The sequence below is a fragment of the Jaculus jaculus genome, chromosome 9 (assembly GCF_020740685.1).
Source record: "Jaculus jaculus isolate mJacJac1 chromosome 9, mJacJac1.mat.Y.cur, whole genome shotgun sequence".
In the NCBI taxonomy this organism is placed as follows: domain Eukaryota; kingdom Metazoa; phylum Chordata; class Mammalia; order Rodentia; family Dipodidae; genus Jaculus; species Jaculus jaculus.
The window spans coordinates 133,718,376-133,735,412 of record NC_059110.1 but is presented as its reverse complement, the minus strand read 5'-3'; the positions used below and the strand labels follow the sequence as shown (position 1 = coordinate 133,735,412).

The 17,037-nt window shown below is 47.3% G+C and overlaps 1 protein-coding gene across 1 annotated transcript; it reads left to right on the top strand.

Moving 5' to 3' along the window:
- Positions 1-474: 474 nt before the first annotated feature.
- Lyzl6 (lysozyme like 6) lies at positions 475-4,171 on the top strand. Its single transcript, XM_045158023.1, has 4 exons — positions 475-613; positions 1,449-1,607; positions 2,699-2,777; positions 4,102-4,171. Exons 1-4 carry the CDS (start codon positions 475-477, stop codon positions 4,169-4,171), a joined length of 447 nt encoding a protein of 148 aa, XP_045013958.1.
- The last annotated feature ends 12,866 nt before the right edge of the window (positions 4,172-17,037 follow it).

The following is a 17,037-nucleotide window of genomic DNA, read 5'->3' as shown; positions in this document are numbered from 1 at the left end:
AAAAAAAATAACAGTAAATGAAACCGGACTAGTGGCACACGCCTTTAATCCCAGCACTCGGGAGGCAGAGGTAGGAGGATCATTGTGAGACAACCTGAAACTACATAGTAAATTCCAGGTCAGCCTGAGCTAGAGCAAGTCCCTACCTTGAAACTCCCTACTTTGAATTAAAAAAAAAAAAATCAGAGCCGGGCGTGGTGGCGCACGCCTTTAATCCCAGCACTCGGGAGGCAGAGGTAGGAGAATCGCCGTGAGTTCAAGGCCACCCTGAGACTACAGAGTTAATTCCAGGTCAGCCTGGACCAGAGTGAGACCCTACCTCAAAAAACAAACAAACAAACAAAAAAATCAGTAAATGAGAGGAACAAGACTGAAGTGTGCAGCATTGGGCAGTGAGGATGGAGGGAAAGCTGACTGCTCTGTTCAGACCCCCCAGGCTTTCAGAGACCAGCAGAACCCCTGCCCGCTCAGAGGATGGCGAAGGTGCTGTTCGTCTGCGTGGCCAGTTTTCTCCTTGTGGTGAATCATGCTCTTCTCATTGATCGCTGTGATTTGGCCAAGGTGCTACACCGCCTTGAGTTGGACGGATTTGAGGGCTACTCCCTGAGTGAATGTGAGTGCCAGCTCTCGGTCGTCCTCCCCACCCTCCTCTTCCAGTCTTACTCGTGACCTGCCTTTCTCTTCTCCTCTTTCTTTGAAAATTGTGTGTGTGTTTCAGGGTCTCTAGCTGCTAAACAAATGCCCATCCAGCTTTCTGTGGGTAGCTGGGGAGCTTAACATCGGCCGGCAGGCTTCGCAAGCAGGCTCCTTTAACCACTGAGCCATCTCCCAGACCCTCTCCTTCCTACTTATCTTTCAAAGCCAAGCTCGTAGCCGGGCGTGGCGGCGCACGACTTTAATCCCAGCACTCGGGAGGCAGAGGTAGGAGGATTGCCTTGAGTTCGAGGCCACCCTGAGACTCCAGAGTGAATTCCAGGTCAGCCTGGGATAGAGTGAGACCCTACCTTGAAAAAAAAAAAACAAAGTCAAGCTCGAAGAAGAGCCTCACCAAGAGGCCTTTCCTAACATTTTGTATTTCACCTAACAATCATTAACAGAACACTTACTACACACCAGGAAGTATCTTAGGCTCTGAGAATATAGAAATACACAAAGCCCCCCGCACCCCACAGTGTTCACATTCTAGAAGGAGAGTTAGCAGTGGACACATACACATACAGAAACTATTGGCTGGTGTTGGTAAATGCTCAAAGAAGCTGTACAGATGACGGGCAGACAGGCTGAAGGACGGGAGGAGAGGTCTGTGGGCGTTTGCAGCTTTTCAGCTCCCTCTAGCCTCTTGGGCCCTCTTTCCTCTTCTCATTCCTTGCCTTCCTTTCACTGTCCTTTCTCTTCTTGCTCAGCTCACCCCACCCTCAAATCCTGCACCTCTTCTCCCTATCCTCCAGGGCTGTGCCTGGCTTTCGTGGAAAGCAACTTCAACATATCGAAGGTTCACGAGAACGCGGATGGCAGCTCTGACTACGGCATCTTCCAGATCAACAGCCACTACTGGTGCAACGACTACCGGAGTCACTCAGAGAACTTCTGCCACGTGGACTGCCAAGGTCTGGCCAGGGACTTAGGCTTGGGAGAAGGGAGAGGGGAGACCAGGCTTTCCTCATGGGACCTCTCTTCCCACCCACAGACTGAGCATGCCCTTCCAGGGAATCTTTTGACTGAGCAGAAGCTTAGCCTCAGGCTCCTAAGGCCCACCTTGTTAGGAAGTCCATGTGTCTGGAGTTCGTTTGCAGGGGCTAAATGCCCTGGTGTGCCCATTCTCTCTCTTAAATAAATAAAAATATTTTTAGAATATTTATTTATTTATTTGTCGGAGAGAGAGAGAGATAGAATGGGTGCGCCAGGGCATCCAACCACTGCAAACAAACTCCAGATGTATTTGTCCCCTTGTGCATCTGGCTTATATGGGTCCTGGGGAATTGAACCTGGGTCCTTTGGTTTTGTAAGCACCTTAACTGCTAAGTCATCTCTCCAGCCCCCCAAAATATATGTTTTATTTTTTTTTATTTTATTTTATTTTTATTTTTTTGAGGTAGGGTCTCACTCTAGCCCAGGCTGACCTGGAATTCACTACGTAGTCTCAGGGTGGCCTTGAACTCACAGTGACCCTCCTACCTCTGCCTCCCAAGTGCTGGGATTAAAGGCGTGCGCCACCACACCCGGCTTTAAAATATATGTTTTTTTTTTTTTTAAAAGGTAATTTTTTTTCTTTGTTTTTATTTATTTAGTTGAGAGCAACAGGCAGACACAGAGAGAAAGACAGATAGAGGGAGAGAGAGAATGGGCGCGCCAGGGCTTCCAGCCTCTGCAAACGAACTCCAGACGCGTGCGCCCCCTTGTGCATCTGGCTAACGTGGGTCCTGGGGAATCGAGCCTCGAACCGGGGTCCTTAGGCTTTACGGGAAAGCGCTTAACCGCTAAGCAATCTCTCCAGCCCTAAAATATATGTTTTAAAAAGAACAATAGTGGACAGACCCAAATCCCGGTCCTCCTACCTGTGCCCCACCCCATCTCTGAGACCCACTGAGAGGGTGTCTAAATGGGCCCTCAGGAGGGTGTTTCTTGCCTAATCTGGAAGTCGGCCTATCTTGTGGGTCATCATCTGTGCTTACCCCTGGTAATCCCTTGCTCTTTTCAGACATAATGCACCCCAACCTCCTCTCAGCCATCACCTGTGCAAAGAAGATCGTGTCTGCACCTGGAGGGATGAAGAACTGGTGAGGAGTGGGACTAGCGTTAGCAGTCAGAACCCGAGGAAGGAGGGTGTGATAGAGAAAGGGGTTGTAGGCAGGGGTGCGTGGGCATTCCTTTGCAAGACAAACATGGACCAGTAGATGGGCTTAGAGCTTTGTGTCAGAAGACCTGAGTTTGGTTCTTTCTCTGATATTGTATGAAACAAACCCCTTTTGGTTCTGAGTAAAAGCAAACAACTTGAGATACCTGAGGGAAATTTATTTTGAGAGGTCTCACTGGATGCAACTCAAAGGATGTGGCTGGGCCTCAGGAGGGGGCAGAACCAGGTCTGGAAATTGTCAGAGGTTTCCATGGCTGGTTTTTGCTTCTGTTGGTGTAGTCACGTCAATAGTGTCTGCAGAACAGCTTCTTGGGCTCTCTAGTCACAGGACAGACTACTGGCCCCACACTTAGAAAACATAAGCAACCACCAGGACTGGCTCGCCTAAGTTCCTGAGACAGGGTCCGACTCCATGTAAACCATGTCAGATCTTAGCACGGGAGGAGCTAACCAACGCACACCTGTCTCCACAGCCGCCCTCTCAGAGCTGGCTCTATTTCCTGTTAAAGTGCAGGGCTCAGTCGGACGCTCAGCAAAGCTTTCCTCCTCAAAGTTCCCTCTGCTGTGGTTCAAACTAGAAGTAGGACTAGAATAACTGGCTCCCTCTACAGGCAGCTCTAAGAGTAGAAGGAGTTATGCGAAAGCCAAAGGCTGTAGCTGGTGCTTTTCCTTTTCCTTTTCCTTTCCCTTCCCCTTTCCTTTCCTTTCCTTTCTTTATTTATTTGAGACAGAGAGAGGAAGGGAAAGAGAGAGGAAAAAAAATTGGCACTCCAGGGCTTCTAGCCACTGCAAATGAACTCCAGACTCATGTACCACCATGTGCATCTGGCTCATGTGGGATCTGGAGAATTGAACCTGGGTCCTTAGGCTTCACGGGCGAGTGCTTGAACCGCTAAACCATCTCTCCAGCCCTGGTGTTTTCTTTTTTAAGTAACACTCAGTCCTTTAAAACATTATGAGACACTGTCCACCTTCCAAAGGAGATGAGGACTTAAAATGTGAGTGAAAATAAATAAATAAATAAATAATAAAAAAGAAATGTGAGTGATTACCAAACCAGAAAAGTGGGCAGCCCTGGGGTGAGGGACCTTAAAGGCAGCATGAGGAAGGATAGGCCAGAGCTCTAGTAATGAAGAGGACACGCGGCGCTGCTCGTCAAGGACACACTCCAGAAAACTGGGTCGGGCACGGGAGAAGCAGAGATTAAGTAGAAAGCAAGGATCTTATCTTTTTTATTTCCTCCACAGGGTAGAATGGAAGTTGCACTGCTCTGGACGGCCACTCAACCACTGGCTGACAGGATGCAACCTGGGATGAAAGGGCACAGGCCCCGGGGAGTCACTTCGAGGCTCCTATACTCACTCGAAGATCCCTCTCTCCCCCAGCCCCATGCCCCCCCCCACATTAGTTTCTTACCTTCCCATGCTCAAGTAAAATTGACCAGAGTCCCAACCCTTCCTCCTTGTGCCCACCTAGGCCCAGTTCCCTCGTTCCTATAATTGTCAAAGCAAGAGGACCACAATAAATACATTCCTATTTTATTTGTTTGTGAAAGCACTCCTTGGTCAAAGAATGTGGAATTATTGATTCCACATATATTGGAGTACCTACTGCTGTAAGAGTATTCTAGGCATGAAAAGAAGGAAGACAAAATATCACTATTGTTCTTTGAAAATTCATAACTGGAGAAGCAAAGATATACACACATTATAATGGATAATGAAAGTTATGATAAAACATACAATTATTTGTGAGAAACAGTACCAAGATGTGAGTAATTTTCCCCAAAGACAACTGTTTTTGTAGATAAAGTTCAGATGTAGGTAGTGAGTGGGCTAAGGGTCTAGTACTAAGGTAGAAAAGGTATTGATATGATGGCGAAATGGGGCCAGGAGCCAGTGATTTTTGTTTGCTTGTTTGTTTATTTATTTGAAAGTGACAGAGAAAGAGGCAGAGAGAGAGAGAGAGAGAGAATGGGTGTGCCAGGGCCTCCAGCCACTGCAAATGAACTCCAGACACGTGCGCCCCCTTGTGCATCTGGCAAGTGTGGGTCCTGGGGAATCGAGCCTCAAACCGGGGTCCTGAGGCTTCACAGTCAAGCACTTAACCACTCAGTCATCTCTCCAGCCCCAGATGATTTTTTTAAAAAAATTTTTATTTATTTATTTGAGAGCCACAGACACAGAGAGAAAGACAGATAGAGGAGAGAGAGAGAATGGGCGCGCCAGGGCTTCCAGCCTCTGCAAACAAACTCCAGATGCGTGCGCCCCCTTGTGCATCTGGCTAACGTGGGACCTGGGGAACCAAGCCTCGAACCGGGGTCCTTAGGCTTCACAGGCAAGCGCTTAACCGCTAAGCCATCTCTCCAGCCTCCAGATGATTTTTGTTGTTGTTGTTTACTCTGAGAGAATGAGCTAGAATCTACATGACTGTTTTTTTGTTTTTTGGTTTTGGTTTTTGTTTTTTTTTTTCTTTTTGGATAGAATCGAGGATAGTTATGTGAAGTAGAATCTGATTTAGGACGAAGAAAAGGGACTGGAGAGATGGTTCAGTGATTAAGGGCTCTTGCTCGTAAAGCTTGACAGCCCAGGTTCAATTCCCCAGGACCCACGTACATCCAGATGACAAAGCAGCACACGCATCTGGAGCTCATTTGAAGTGGCAAGAGGCCCTGGGATGACCGTCTTTTTCATTCCCCCTCCTCTCACATAGTTTTCAAAAAAAGGACTGTTGCAGTCAGGTTCGCATTGCTGGCAGAAATCACTCGACCAAGAGCAGCTTTTGGGGGAAAAAGGGGAGGTTTGTTTTGGCTTACAGACTTGAAGGGAAGCTCCATGATGGCAGAGAAAACAATGGCATGAACTGAGGGTGGACATCACTCCCTGGCCAACATCAGGTGGACAACAGCAACAGGAGAGTGTGCCAAACACTGGCAAGGGGAAATGGGCTATAACACCCATAAGCCTGCGCCCAACAATACGCTGCCTCCAGGAGGCGCTAATTCCCAAATTGCCATCAGCTGTGGCTCTAGCATTCAGAACACCTAAGTTTATGGGAGACACCTGAATCAAACCACCACAGGAACAAAGAAAAGGTAGGAAAACCAAAAAGGGACAGTCAGAGGGATGTTCTGCTCAGAGACACTATCAGTATTACCTGGAAAAACTGGGTTTATTCCCTTAGGACACTTATTCCTTAACCTCTGAACCTTAACTGTATCAACTATAAGATAAGAGATTTGATTTGACTAGTCAGTGGTTTCCTAAGTTTCCTATTTCGCAGGTCAATAAAAAGTCAAGTAAATGGTACAGTTCTGTACTAGCTACTTGTTAATGTGAAAAAAAAAATACCCATCAAAAAGCAACTCAAGGAAGTAAAGAAAGGCTTATTTTGGCTCACAGTTTAAGGATCCAGCCCATCATGACAAGGAAGGCGTGGTGGCCACAGCGTGAGATGCTGGCCGCCCCATGTTTGTAGTCAGGTCGTAGAGAGAGATGGATGCTGAGAGAAATGAGTGCCCAGCTTGCTTTCTCCTTCTGTTTCGGTCTGAAACTCCAACCCACGTTCAAGAGAGTCTTCCCTCCATGGTTAAGCCTTTCTGGAAACACCCTCATAGACCCATCCAGCATGTGTCTTCATGGTGATTCTAAATCCAGTTAAGTTGACAGCCAGGATTAACCATCATAAATCCACTGCTCATCAACTTGACACCCAACCACATCACTAAATCAACATTCTACCTTTTCCCCCCTAAAGTTCCATTTTCATTTCATAAGTTATAAGTTGTTAGAATCATCTTGTGGGGCTGGAGCTCTGGAAAGAATTAGATATACATAATGATGGAAGAGACCCCCAGTTTTGTGAGCCCCCAAGTCTCGGGTCCTTGTCCAAGTTATCAAAGGACTAAAAAACATGGGAGTCAGGGAAGAGAGTTATGGTGAGGGCTGGAGTATGGCTCAGCGATGAAGGAACTTGCTGCAAAGTCTGATGGCCTGGATTCAATTTCTCAGTATCTACTTATAGCCAGATGCACAAAGTGGCACGTGTCTGGAGTTTGTAGCAGCAAGAGGCTTTGGCATCCATTGTCTCTCTCTTTCTCTGCTTGCAAATAAATGAATAAAAATATTTTTAAGAGCCAGGTATGGTGGCGCACATCTTTAATCCCAGCACTCAGGAGGCAGAGATATAGGAGGATCGCTGTGAATTCGAGATCAGCCTGAGGTCACATAGGGAATTCCAGGTCAGTGTGGGCTAGAGTGAGACCCTACCCTGAAAACCTAAAATAAATAAATAAAGGTTGGGCATGGTGCACACACCTTTGATCCCAGCACTCAGGAGGCAGAAAATATTTTTAAGAGCCAGGTATGGTGGCACACACCTTTAATCCTAGCACTCAGAAGGCAGAGGTAGGAGGATCACTGTGAGTTCAAGGCCACCCTGAGACTACATAGTGAATTCCAGGTTAGCCTGAGCAAGAGTGAAACCCTACCATGGAAAACCAAAATAAAAATAATATAATAAATAAATAAAATGGGCTGGAGAGATGTCTTAACAGTTAAGGCACTTGACTGTGAAGCCAAAGGACCCAGGCTCAGTTTCCCAGGACCCACATAAGCCAGATGCACAAGGTGGCTGGAGGCCTTGGTTTGCCCATTCTCTCTTTTTCTCTCTCCATCTTTCTGTCTGTCTCTCTCTCTCTCTCTCAAATAAATAAACAATTTTTTTTAATTTAAAAATAAAATAAACAAGTAAAAAACAGTCACATACTTCTGTATACAATGGCACAGAACAAACATTCTCATTCCAAAAGGTAAGAATGGGAAAATAGCAAGGAAAGACTGGGCCAAAGCAAGACCCAAACCCACCAGGGCAAACACCACCCATGCCACTCCACATGTGGCATCTGGGACTCAGGATAGACTCATCTGTGCTGAGCAGTCCTGCTCCTGCAATGGCCACCTAGCACAGGTGACCTTTCTCTTAGAACACTTCCTGCACCCTGTGGCTGTAGCTTTCCATGACGGAAGTCCTGGAGTCCTGGCACCTGAAACATCCTGAGGTCTTCACTACGCTGAACCTTCGCCTTTCTAGCTCTGTGAAACAGCCTCTGAAGACCTCCTTGCAGAGAATGCACCCCATCTACACACGGGCTGGCCTTAGCAGCTCTTGAAGCCTTGGTATAAGCCTCTGTGACCCCCTTCAGCTGGCATCTTTCATACCTGCAAAGCCAGTACCACGTGGATGTTGCTGCCAGGATTTTTCTATCAGCTCAAGATGTAGCCTGGCCCCTTGGACAAGAGCTGTAGGAAAGGCTGTGTGCTTTCACCGCTGACCCTGGGAAAACCCTTCCCTACGTGGCCATTTTGGAGCAGGGAACCCCTTTGTGCTGCATTCTCAATCGAAGCTTTCTCATTTCTAACTTATTTGCAAGCTTGAACCTTCAATGAGTTGGGTCTTGCCCTCAGGGCACCTTTCCTATTGTTCCAGTGAAGAGCAGGAACTTCTCAGTAATTTGCTAATCTCTTTAGTAGTCACAGCTGATTTGACTCTACCTTCCTTGTGCATAAATTGAAACACTCTTATGTATCTTTCCCCACCAAACTCTACATTTGTTCACATCTTTCTGTTCCATTTACTGCTCTTCCGCTTTAGGCCTGGATAAGAGCAGGGAGCAGCAGGCACTCTACAACCTGAATGATATCCTGTCTTGAAGTTTCTGCATCCAGACAAACTAGCTCATCGCTGTTGAATTCAGCCTCACACAAGTTCTCAGGATGTGGGCAGAATGAAGCTTGAACAAAACCCAACAGTACAGTCCTTGTTCCTCCTTGAGATCTCATGAGCTGGGCTTCTACTGTTGGCCTTTCTCTCAGCATGCTGTTCTTCTAAAACACCACCAGAATGTCCCCTTAGGCGTCTAGGGCTTTGCTAGCCCACAGCTCCAAGCTCTTTCACATTCCGCCTGCAAGTCAGTTCCAATGGCCTATACACTACATGGTCAGTTTTTTTTTTTTAAATATTTATTTATTTATTTGAGAGTGACAGACACAGAGAGAAAGACAGATAGAGGGAGAGAGAGAGAATGGGCGTGCCAGGGATACCAGCCACTGCAAACGAACTCCAGACACGTGCGCCCCCTTGTGCATCTGGCTAACGTGGGACCTGGGGAACCGAGCCTCGAACCGGGGTCCTTAGGCTTCACAGGCAAGCGCTTAACCGCTAAGCCATCTCTCCAGCCCTTGTCAGGCATTTTGTCTCAGTAATGAGAAGGTTAATGGATATGGAAACTGAAGGAAGTCAGGGTTTAACTCACAGGTTGAGCGAGCAGGTCATCATGACTGGGAAGCCATGACACCAGAAATGTGAAGCAGATAATCACTTTGTATCCATAGTCAGAAGTGGAAGGGTTGCTGGTGCTGTTTGGTTTTCTTTTTATTTGGTTTAGGACCCAGCCAGTGGGGTGGTTCTACCCACACTCAGAGTGGGGCTACTCAGTCAAAGTCACAAGCAGAGGTGTGTTTCCATGGTGATTCCAGCTTGTCATCATCAAGTTGACAATGATTAACCGTCACAGGTTCCAAATTGTGTCTTTTAATGCCTAGGCTATTAACATTTAGCCTCCATTTCATGATCTTCTTGTGAAATAATTTTTACCATCAAAGGTGTACCATGCATGTAGGAGAATGGAATTTGTGAAATTAAAGTCATTGTACTATCATTTTTTTTTTCCATTTTGCAGAAAATGGGTAAAATACTTCATCACAGACTCGTATGGAGGGCTGTCATTTAGGACCCACAGGAAATAGTTCTGCAGGTCCCCTCTGGCTCTGACATCCTAGGACTGAAATAAAGGTCCTTAGGCCTCGTCTTCTCTCTGAACATCACCCCTACAAGTAACCCATATGTTACCTGGAGCACTTTTCTCAGGCACCATCAGCTCTAAGTGTGGTGCTCTATTTGGACCCACTCTGATTTCTTTCCAAATCCTCCCTCTCACTCTTCCTGCTAGCTTCCTATATCCTCCAAATCCTACAAGTACAGACACTACCAGAAATACTGGGACAACCAGGGAATTCTCTTTAGGAATTTCCTGCTACAAGGCTTTGACTTGCATATTTAAAACTCCTGAAATCTCTTGATTCAAAGGACTTAATTTTTGGAGGCCATTTACTAGAAGTTCAGCAATTAGTGCAAACTGACTTAGTCTTCTCCAAAAGTGAAGACAACACCAGCTACTGCAAAGATGTCCATACTGGGTCCTCTAAGTCCACTCTTAAGATTACTGTAAAAATATACTTGAGGGCTGGAGAGAGGGCTCAGCAGCTAAAGGTGTTTCCTTGTAAAGCCTTATGGCCCAGGTTTGATTCACCAGTACCTGCATAAAGCCAGGTGCATAAAGTGGTGCATGTGTCTGGAGATCCTTTGCAGTAGCAGGAGGCCCTGGCGTACCTATTCTCTTGCCCTCTTCTCTCTCTCATAAAAAAGCATTTAAAAAGTATGCTGGGTGTTGTGGTGCGTGCCTTTAATCCCAGCACTCAGGAGGCACAGGTAGGATGATCTCTGTGAGTTTGCAGCCACCCTGAGATTACGTAGTGAATTCCACATCATCCTGGGCATAAATAGAGCCAACTCCATGGTTTTGTGGGGACGTGGCTGGAGCAGTCAAAAAGCCCACCCTGTGCCAGGCAAGGGAACAGTGGAAGGTTGGGTCCCTTGCCCCTTTACATGTTCCTGGGCCTACCTTGCACAGGCGCTGTTCTGCTTGAGAACTAACTTCCTGGGGAGGGAGTTGATCTCTTTCAAGGTCACTCAAGGAGAGCGACAAGACAGCGTTGTGTGGGAGCTGAGCTCCGGACCACAGGGCCTGCTAAAATCCAGGAAGACTCTGTGGCCCTTTGCCCACTGTGGGAGATGCCAGGCTCTCCCCTCCTGCGAGCCGATGGCACATACATCAGCAGTCCAGCGACTGTTGTCCATTAGCCCTTCACCACCTACCTCTTGAACTGGCAGCAGCACACCCCACGCTGTTCTGGGAAGCCCCAGGCCCCGAGAGACTTGCTGTCTTCCGTCATGGAAACCCACAGGCCACCGCGGGATGACTGCCGCCAGCTACTTGCCACACACTCTTTGACTGTGAAGAAAGGTGTCGAGTCCTCCAGCTGGAGAGAACGTGGCTGGCAGCACAGGCTACAGCTGGGACCATGAATCCAGAGAGCTTCACAAATGATGCCCTGCCTAATGTCTGGCGGAACTGCGGCCCAAATACAGACCTGGGGCCCAATCTCTCAACCAGATGAGATAAGATTTTTTTAAAATAACTTTATTATTTATTTATTTATTTGTCAGTGACAGAGTGAGAAAGAGGCAGATAGGGAGAAATAGAGACAACGGGTGATCCAGGGCCTCCAGCCACTGCAAACGAACACCAGATGCGTGCGCCCCCTTGTGCATCTGGCTAACGTGGGACCTGGGGAACCGAGCCTCGAACCAGGGTCCTCAGGCTTCACAGGCAAGCGCTTAACCACTAAGCCATCTCTCCAGCCCAAGATATTCTTTTAAAATAATATTTTATTTATTTACTTATTTGTTTGAGAGGGAGGGAGAGACCCAGAGAGAGAATGGACAGGACCTCTTACCACTGCCAACAAACTCCAGATGCATGCACCACCGTGTATGTATGGCTTAATTGGGTCATAGGGAATCAAACATGACTCCTTAAGTTTCACAGGCAAGTGCCTTAAGTGCTAAGCTGTCTCTCCAGCCCAACACAAGATACTCTTAAAAGGGCCAGAGCCGGAGCATGGAGTGTCACTAACTTGACATGAGCAAAGTGATTCATGGAGAACAAGCAAGCCCTAGACAGCTTTATGACAGACTTTGTGATATAGTGCATGTACACCCCAGTTTGATCCAGAGGCCCTCCCAATAACTCAATCAGCCAATGACATGAGATGCAAGTTGCAGCACCTGGAAGGCTTTACAGGAAAGAACATAAGTGAATTTCTTGAAATTGCTTCCAAGGTAGTTGCCAATAGAGAGGCTGCCACCAGGAAGAAAAAGGATGACAAGATTAGAGGGGAGCTCGGGTGCTCATGGTTGCCGTGAAAGAATCCATAGACCCCACAGATCCAGGGCAGAGACAAGGAGGAGAGGGCAACACCCCCTTAGACAAAGATCAATGTGCCCGCTGTAAGAAGAGAAGCCATTGGAAGAACGAATGCCCTGAATGGGAGGAAGGAGCAAACATGCCTAGGAAAAGACTCCAGGAGAGTGATGCATTCAAACCTGCAGGAGTCACAGCTTTTGAGCAGGCACAGGCCCCTAACTTGGAGAGCCTCAGTTGGGACTCTGAATCACACAGGACAACTGGGCTCACTTGCAATTGGCCCCCAGGAGCCTGTGGTCAGAATTTATCTGGGGTGCCAAACCAAGGACTTCATTTTGGACACTGGTGCAGCCATCTCCACTGTTACCACTTCCACTGGAAGAGTCACCAAAGATTCCATCACCATCGTAGGGACAACAGAGACCACCAAGAAATACTGGTTCTGTGAACCACAAGAGTGCTCAATAGGAGGCTATTGGGTCTGTTACCAACTCTTGTCCCAGGACCTCGACTAGGGAAAGACTCTCTAAACTGGGCACTACAGTGACCATGGATTTGGGTCCAGCCACCAGCCCTGGCCCCCTGCCTGTACTGATGCTGGAAGTCTACCCAGAAGAGGAATGGAGGCTTCACCAGGAGACAACAAGAGAAAAAACTCAGGATGCCACAAATAATATTAATTGGTACCTAGAACTGTTTCCCCAGGTCTGGGACATACGAGGAGGGACTGGCCTTACTAAGAGCCACCCACCAGTGGTGGTGGCACTAAAACCAGGTGCCATCCCAGTGAGACAGAACCAATATCTGGTTTTCCAGGAAGCCTGCTTTGGTATACCCTCCACTCCATCAAATGGACGGGGCTGGAGAGATGGTTTAGTGGTTAAGGAACTTGCCTGTTAAGCCTAAGGACCCATATTGGACTCTCCAGATCTCACGTAAGCCATCCACACAAGGCAACACGTGCATAAGGTTGTACATGTGCATGAGGTGGTATGTGCATCTGGAGTTTGACTTCAGTGGCTGGAGGCCCTGGTGCACCAATTCTCTCTCTCTCATAGAAAAATGGCTCAAGCAAGAGGGAGTTCTATGAGAAATCCAATATCCATGGAACACCCCCTTATTCCCAGTGAAAACGCCAGGGACCAATGATTATCGGCCAGTCCAAGGCCTCTGCAGGGTCAGTGATGCTGCTGAGACCCTGTACCCTCCATGGTCCCCAATCTGTAGACCTTGCTGAGTATGATAACTCCTCTGGCCACAACCACTGTCTTCATGTGCCTGGACTTGAAGGATGCCTTCTTCTACCTGAAGTTAGCAGAAATAAGCCAACTCATTTGCCTTTGAATGGGAAGACTGGCTCAAAGGGACAGCTGATGTGGACTTGCCTGCCCAAAGGGTTCAAAAACTACCATTTTGGGAGGAACTCCCAGTGTCCCCAGAATGGCCCATATATAATACGAAAGAGACAACAGACCAAGGAACAAACAAGAATCTCGAGAACTGGCTAATCACCTCAGATGGGAAGATGATAGCTCCCAGGGGGCTGCTCCCAGCATGGCCTGGCAAGCCCATAAAGTGACTCGTGGGAAGATGGCCTTGCAAGACCTGTGGATGGTTTCAAGACCGGCAGTGTTAGCCCAGCAGCAAGCGGAACCTTCCAACAGTGTACACAAAATAACCCCAAGCAGGGGCCCTGGGCGCCATTGTTGCTACAGAGATGGGGATGCTATCTTTTTGAGCATCTAGAAGTGGATTTCACGGGCATCCAGCCCCATAAAGGACATCAGTACTTGCTAGTTATAGTCTGTACATTTTCAGGCTGGGTAGAGATCTTCCCCACCCACACAGAAAAGGCCCAAGAGGTGTCCCAGATTCTGGCAGAAGAATCATTGTGCATTTTGGAGATCCCAATGAGCCCTGGGTCAGACAACGGTCCAGTTTTTGTCAGCAGAGTTGTTCAGCAAGTGTCCAAAGCGGTGGGTCTAACTTGGGATCTACAAACGTGGCTGTCACCCCCAATCCTCAGACTGAGTTGAGAGGATGAACAGGACCTGTTTGGGCATGCTCCCCTGCTGCTCTTGAGAGACGCTGGGGACCTCTGGAGTATGGACAAACTCACCTCCAGTGGTTCTTAAGGGACTCAGTCAACACTGCAAAGGAAATTTCTGGACACTTACATCTGCCTCCTCCTCTCATGACCCAGGAACCCCTACATCCTTGAAACCCAAGAGATTGGGTCTGGGTAAAGATCCCAGTCAAGGGAAGCCTAGACCCCAGGTGGGAGGGGCCATGCCAAATTATGCTAACTACTCCTTCAGCTCTTAAAGTTGCAGGTGTCTAGCCCTAGATCCATCACCTATGCAAAGGCAGCCTCCGACTGCAGCAAACGTGCATGGTGATTGCAGACTCCCAAGATCCCTTGAGGCCAAGACTCTCCAAGAATGGCCAAAATGAGAACTCTGCCCACACCCCAGATCCTGTTGGCGATCAGCCTGATGACGCCCCGACTGAGGCTACTGGTACTCATCTTACCCTCAAGGCCACTCTGTCTTGTGGAGACAGGGCCCGTGGACTACAGCGACCTCTGGAGATTCCGTTCCCCAACACCTACGTCAAGGCAGATGCACAAACTGGTGCTGCACCTGGAGTCCACTTGCAGCAACTAAAGGCCCTGGCATGCCCGTTCTCTCATCGCTCTCTGACTGCAAATAAATAATCAAGAAAAAAATCTTAAAAAAATACAAGTTCGGGCTGGAGAGATGGCTTAGTGGTTAAGGCGTTTGCCTGCAAAGCCAAAGGATCCCGGATCGATTCTCCAGGACCCACATAAGCCAGATGCACAAGGGGCGCACGCATCTGGAGTCCATTTGCAGTGGCTGGAGGCCCTGGCGCACCCGTTCTCTCTCTCTCTCTCTCTCTCTCTCTCTCTCTCTCTCTCTCTTCTTTCTTTCTCTCTCAAATAAATATATTTCTAAAAATACAAGTTCAAGGTCATTTTGGGCTACGTTGGAGTCCAGCCTTGTCTAAAAAAATAAGAAATATGAAAAATATTTAGAATTAACACTACAAAGACACACTATGAAAGAAGCTTGTTATTGCAGATGAGGCCCTGATATGATAGTTGCTTGGCAAATCCATGGAGATAGTATATTTTTTTTTCTTTTCCCTGGGGTTATAAGTTGGAGAGGGCTGGCAAGTTCGGTCTTTGGTTTTTCACCAGGAGCTACTAGATGGTAAAACAGAAACAATTTATTTGCTCACTTACAATCCTTTGCTTTCTCTGCACAGCTTCCTTAGTTGTTTTTGTCATCTCTGTTTGCTACCAGAAGGCAGTTAATCAGGGGGATCTAAAAATGATGCAGAAAAACACTGTGCCTCAAAACGGACAACATTTATTTAGGGCTCGTTGTGAACACAACACTTCAAATATTCTTCACACCTCCTCCATGAAATCAGTACTGGTACAAGTTGTGTCTCCAAAATAAAATCTCTGGTACGTTGTGATATTTGTGGATGTCGCTTCTGTGAGTTAGGTTCCTCTTGACACTGGATATTAAGCAGTTTGATATCAAGCTCTGAAACAGCTCCAGTTGCCAAAGATGGCAAATTGCTACTTGGGTTTCCACGTTGGTCAAACAGGATCATGAAGGTTGACGTTGTAGATTTTCTTTAATGCTTTCAGCCTTATACTTCTAGACTTCAGAGGAATTAATTGGGTAGTGGGGAGGACATGAGAGACCAACTACTGCTGCAGGTGATTGGATGTATCTGAATTGGCCCACCTCCCAGGATTATTTATTATCTCATCAATTGCTTGCACAGTGGAGTCCATAGTTTTCTCTACTGTTTGTGTGGTGTGTAGTTAAAAAAAAAAGAAAGTTGCTTTTTATATCTAGTAATTCTTTTGCAAATCTCACTTAGTTCTGAAGTCATAGGATACCTCAATGTTAGAACATAGATGTGGTCATTTTAAGAGGCCCTGATGTCCAATCTGAGGCAACCCTGAACTACAACTTTCCTTTCTGAATCTGTGTCCCTTCCTGCCTCCACATAATCCCCACCCCTTCCACAAGCAGGAACAGAACAGCTGCTGTCCCTTAGAGACCTTGAAGAACCAGACGCCTTCATCTCCCACTCATCATTGCCTCCACGACTCCTACCTCATAGGCTGAGTCACATGGAGTAGAACTTACATCCTCTCCTGAAAACATAAAAAGCAAGAAGAAACTTTTGTTTTTGGGATCCCCAGTCTCCTCTCTCTCTGGCTTTGGGTCACTACCATGCCACCTGTGAAATCGTGCAACAACTTTCATAATAAAGCTCTAATTCTAAAAGGGTCATTCACGGGCTGGAGAGATGCCTTAACGGTTAAGGCGCTTGCCTGTGAAGCCTAAGAACTCACGTTCGACTCTCCAGATCCCACATAAGCTAGATGCACAAAGGTGAGGCAAGTGCAAGGTCGCACATGCCCACTAGGTGGTGCAAGCATCTGGAGTTCAATTGTGGTGTCCCAGGCCCTGGCATGCCAATTCTTTCTTTCCCCTCTCTAAAATAAATCACACACACACACACGTACACACACAAGTGTGTGTATGGGTCATTTATTTCAGCTGCTTCTCATCAAATCTGCCTGTTCTCTCACTGCTCTTCCTCGTTTTTATCTTAACTGATAGCCAGGACTATTGAATTTTAGCTTTTCTTTCTCTCCATTAAAGTCACAGGGGAGGAGGGGCTGTGGCTCGGTGGTACAGAGTTTGCTTGCAGCATGGATGAGTTTGGGTTTCAATGCCGCAAAAATAAAACAAATCCTAAGAAGGATGTGAATTCAAAATCCTAACAGCTTCAGGAACTTTCTGACTGTTACAGCTACATTCACATTGCTGGGAAAAAAACACCCAGGCAAAACCAGCTGATGGGAAGAAAAGCTTTATTTTGGCCGACGGTCTTGAAGGGAAGCTTGGTGACGCAGGAAAGGAATGGCAGCACAGAAAGAAGCTGGGCAGCACCTCCCCACAGCAGGTGGAAAACAGCTGTGAGAAAGTGAAGCCAAGCTCTGGCTTGAGAGTTGTATGTAACA

Bases quoted from the DNA above. Each gene is read 5' to 3' on its own strand.
- Lyzl6 (XM_045158023.1), top strand. From the start codon at position 475: ATGGCGAAGGTGCTGTTCGTCTGCGTGGCCAGTTTTCTCCTTGTGGTG. The intron at 1,608-2,698 runs GTCTGGCCAGGG...TGCTCTTTTCAG, and splicing joins CTGCCACGTGGACTGCCAAG to ACATAATGCACCCCAACCTC. The intron at 2,778-4,101 runs GTGAGGAGTGGG...TTTCCTCCACAG, and splicing joins CCTGGAGGGATGAAGAACTG to GGTAGAATGGAAGTTGCACT.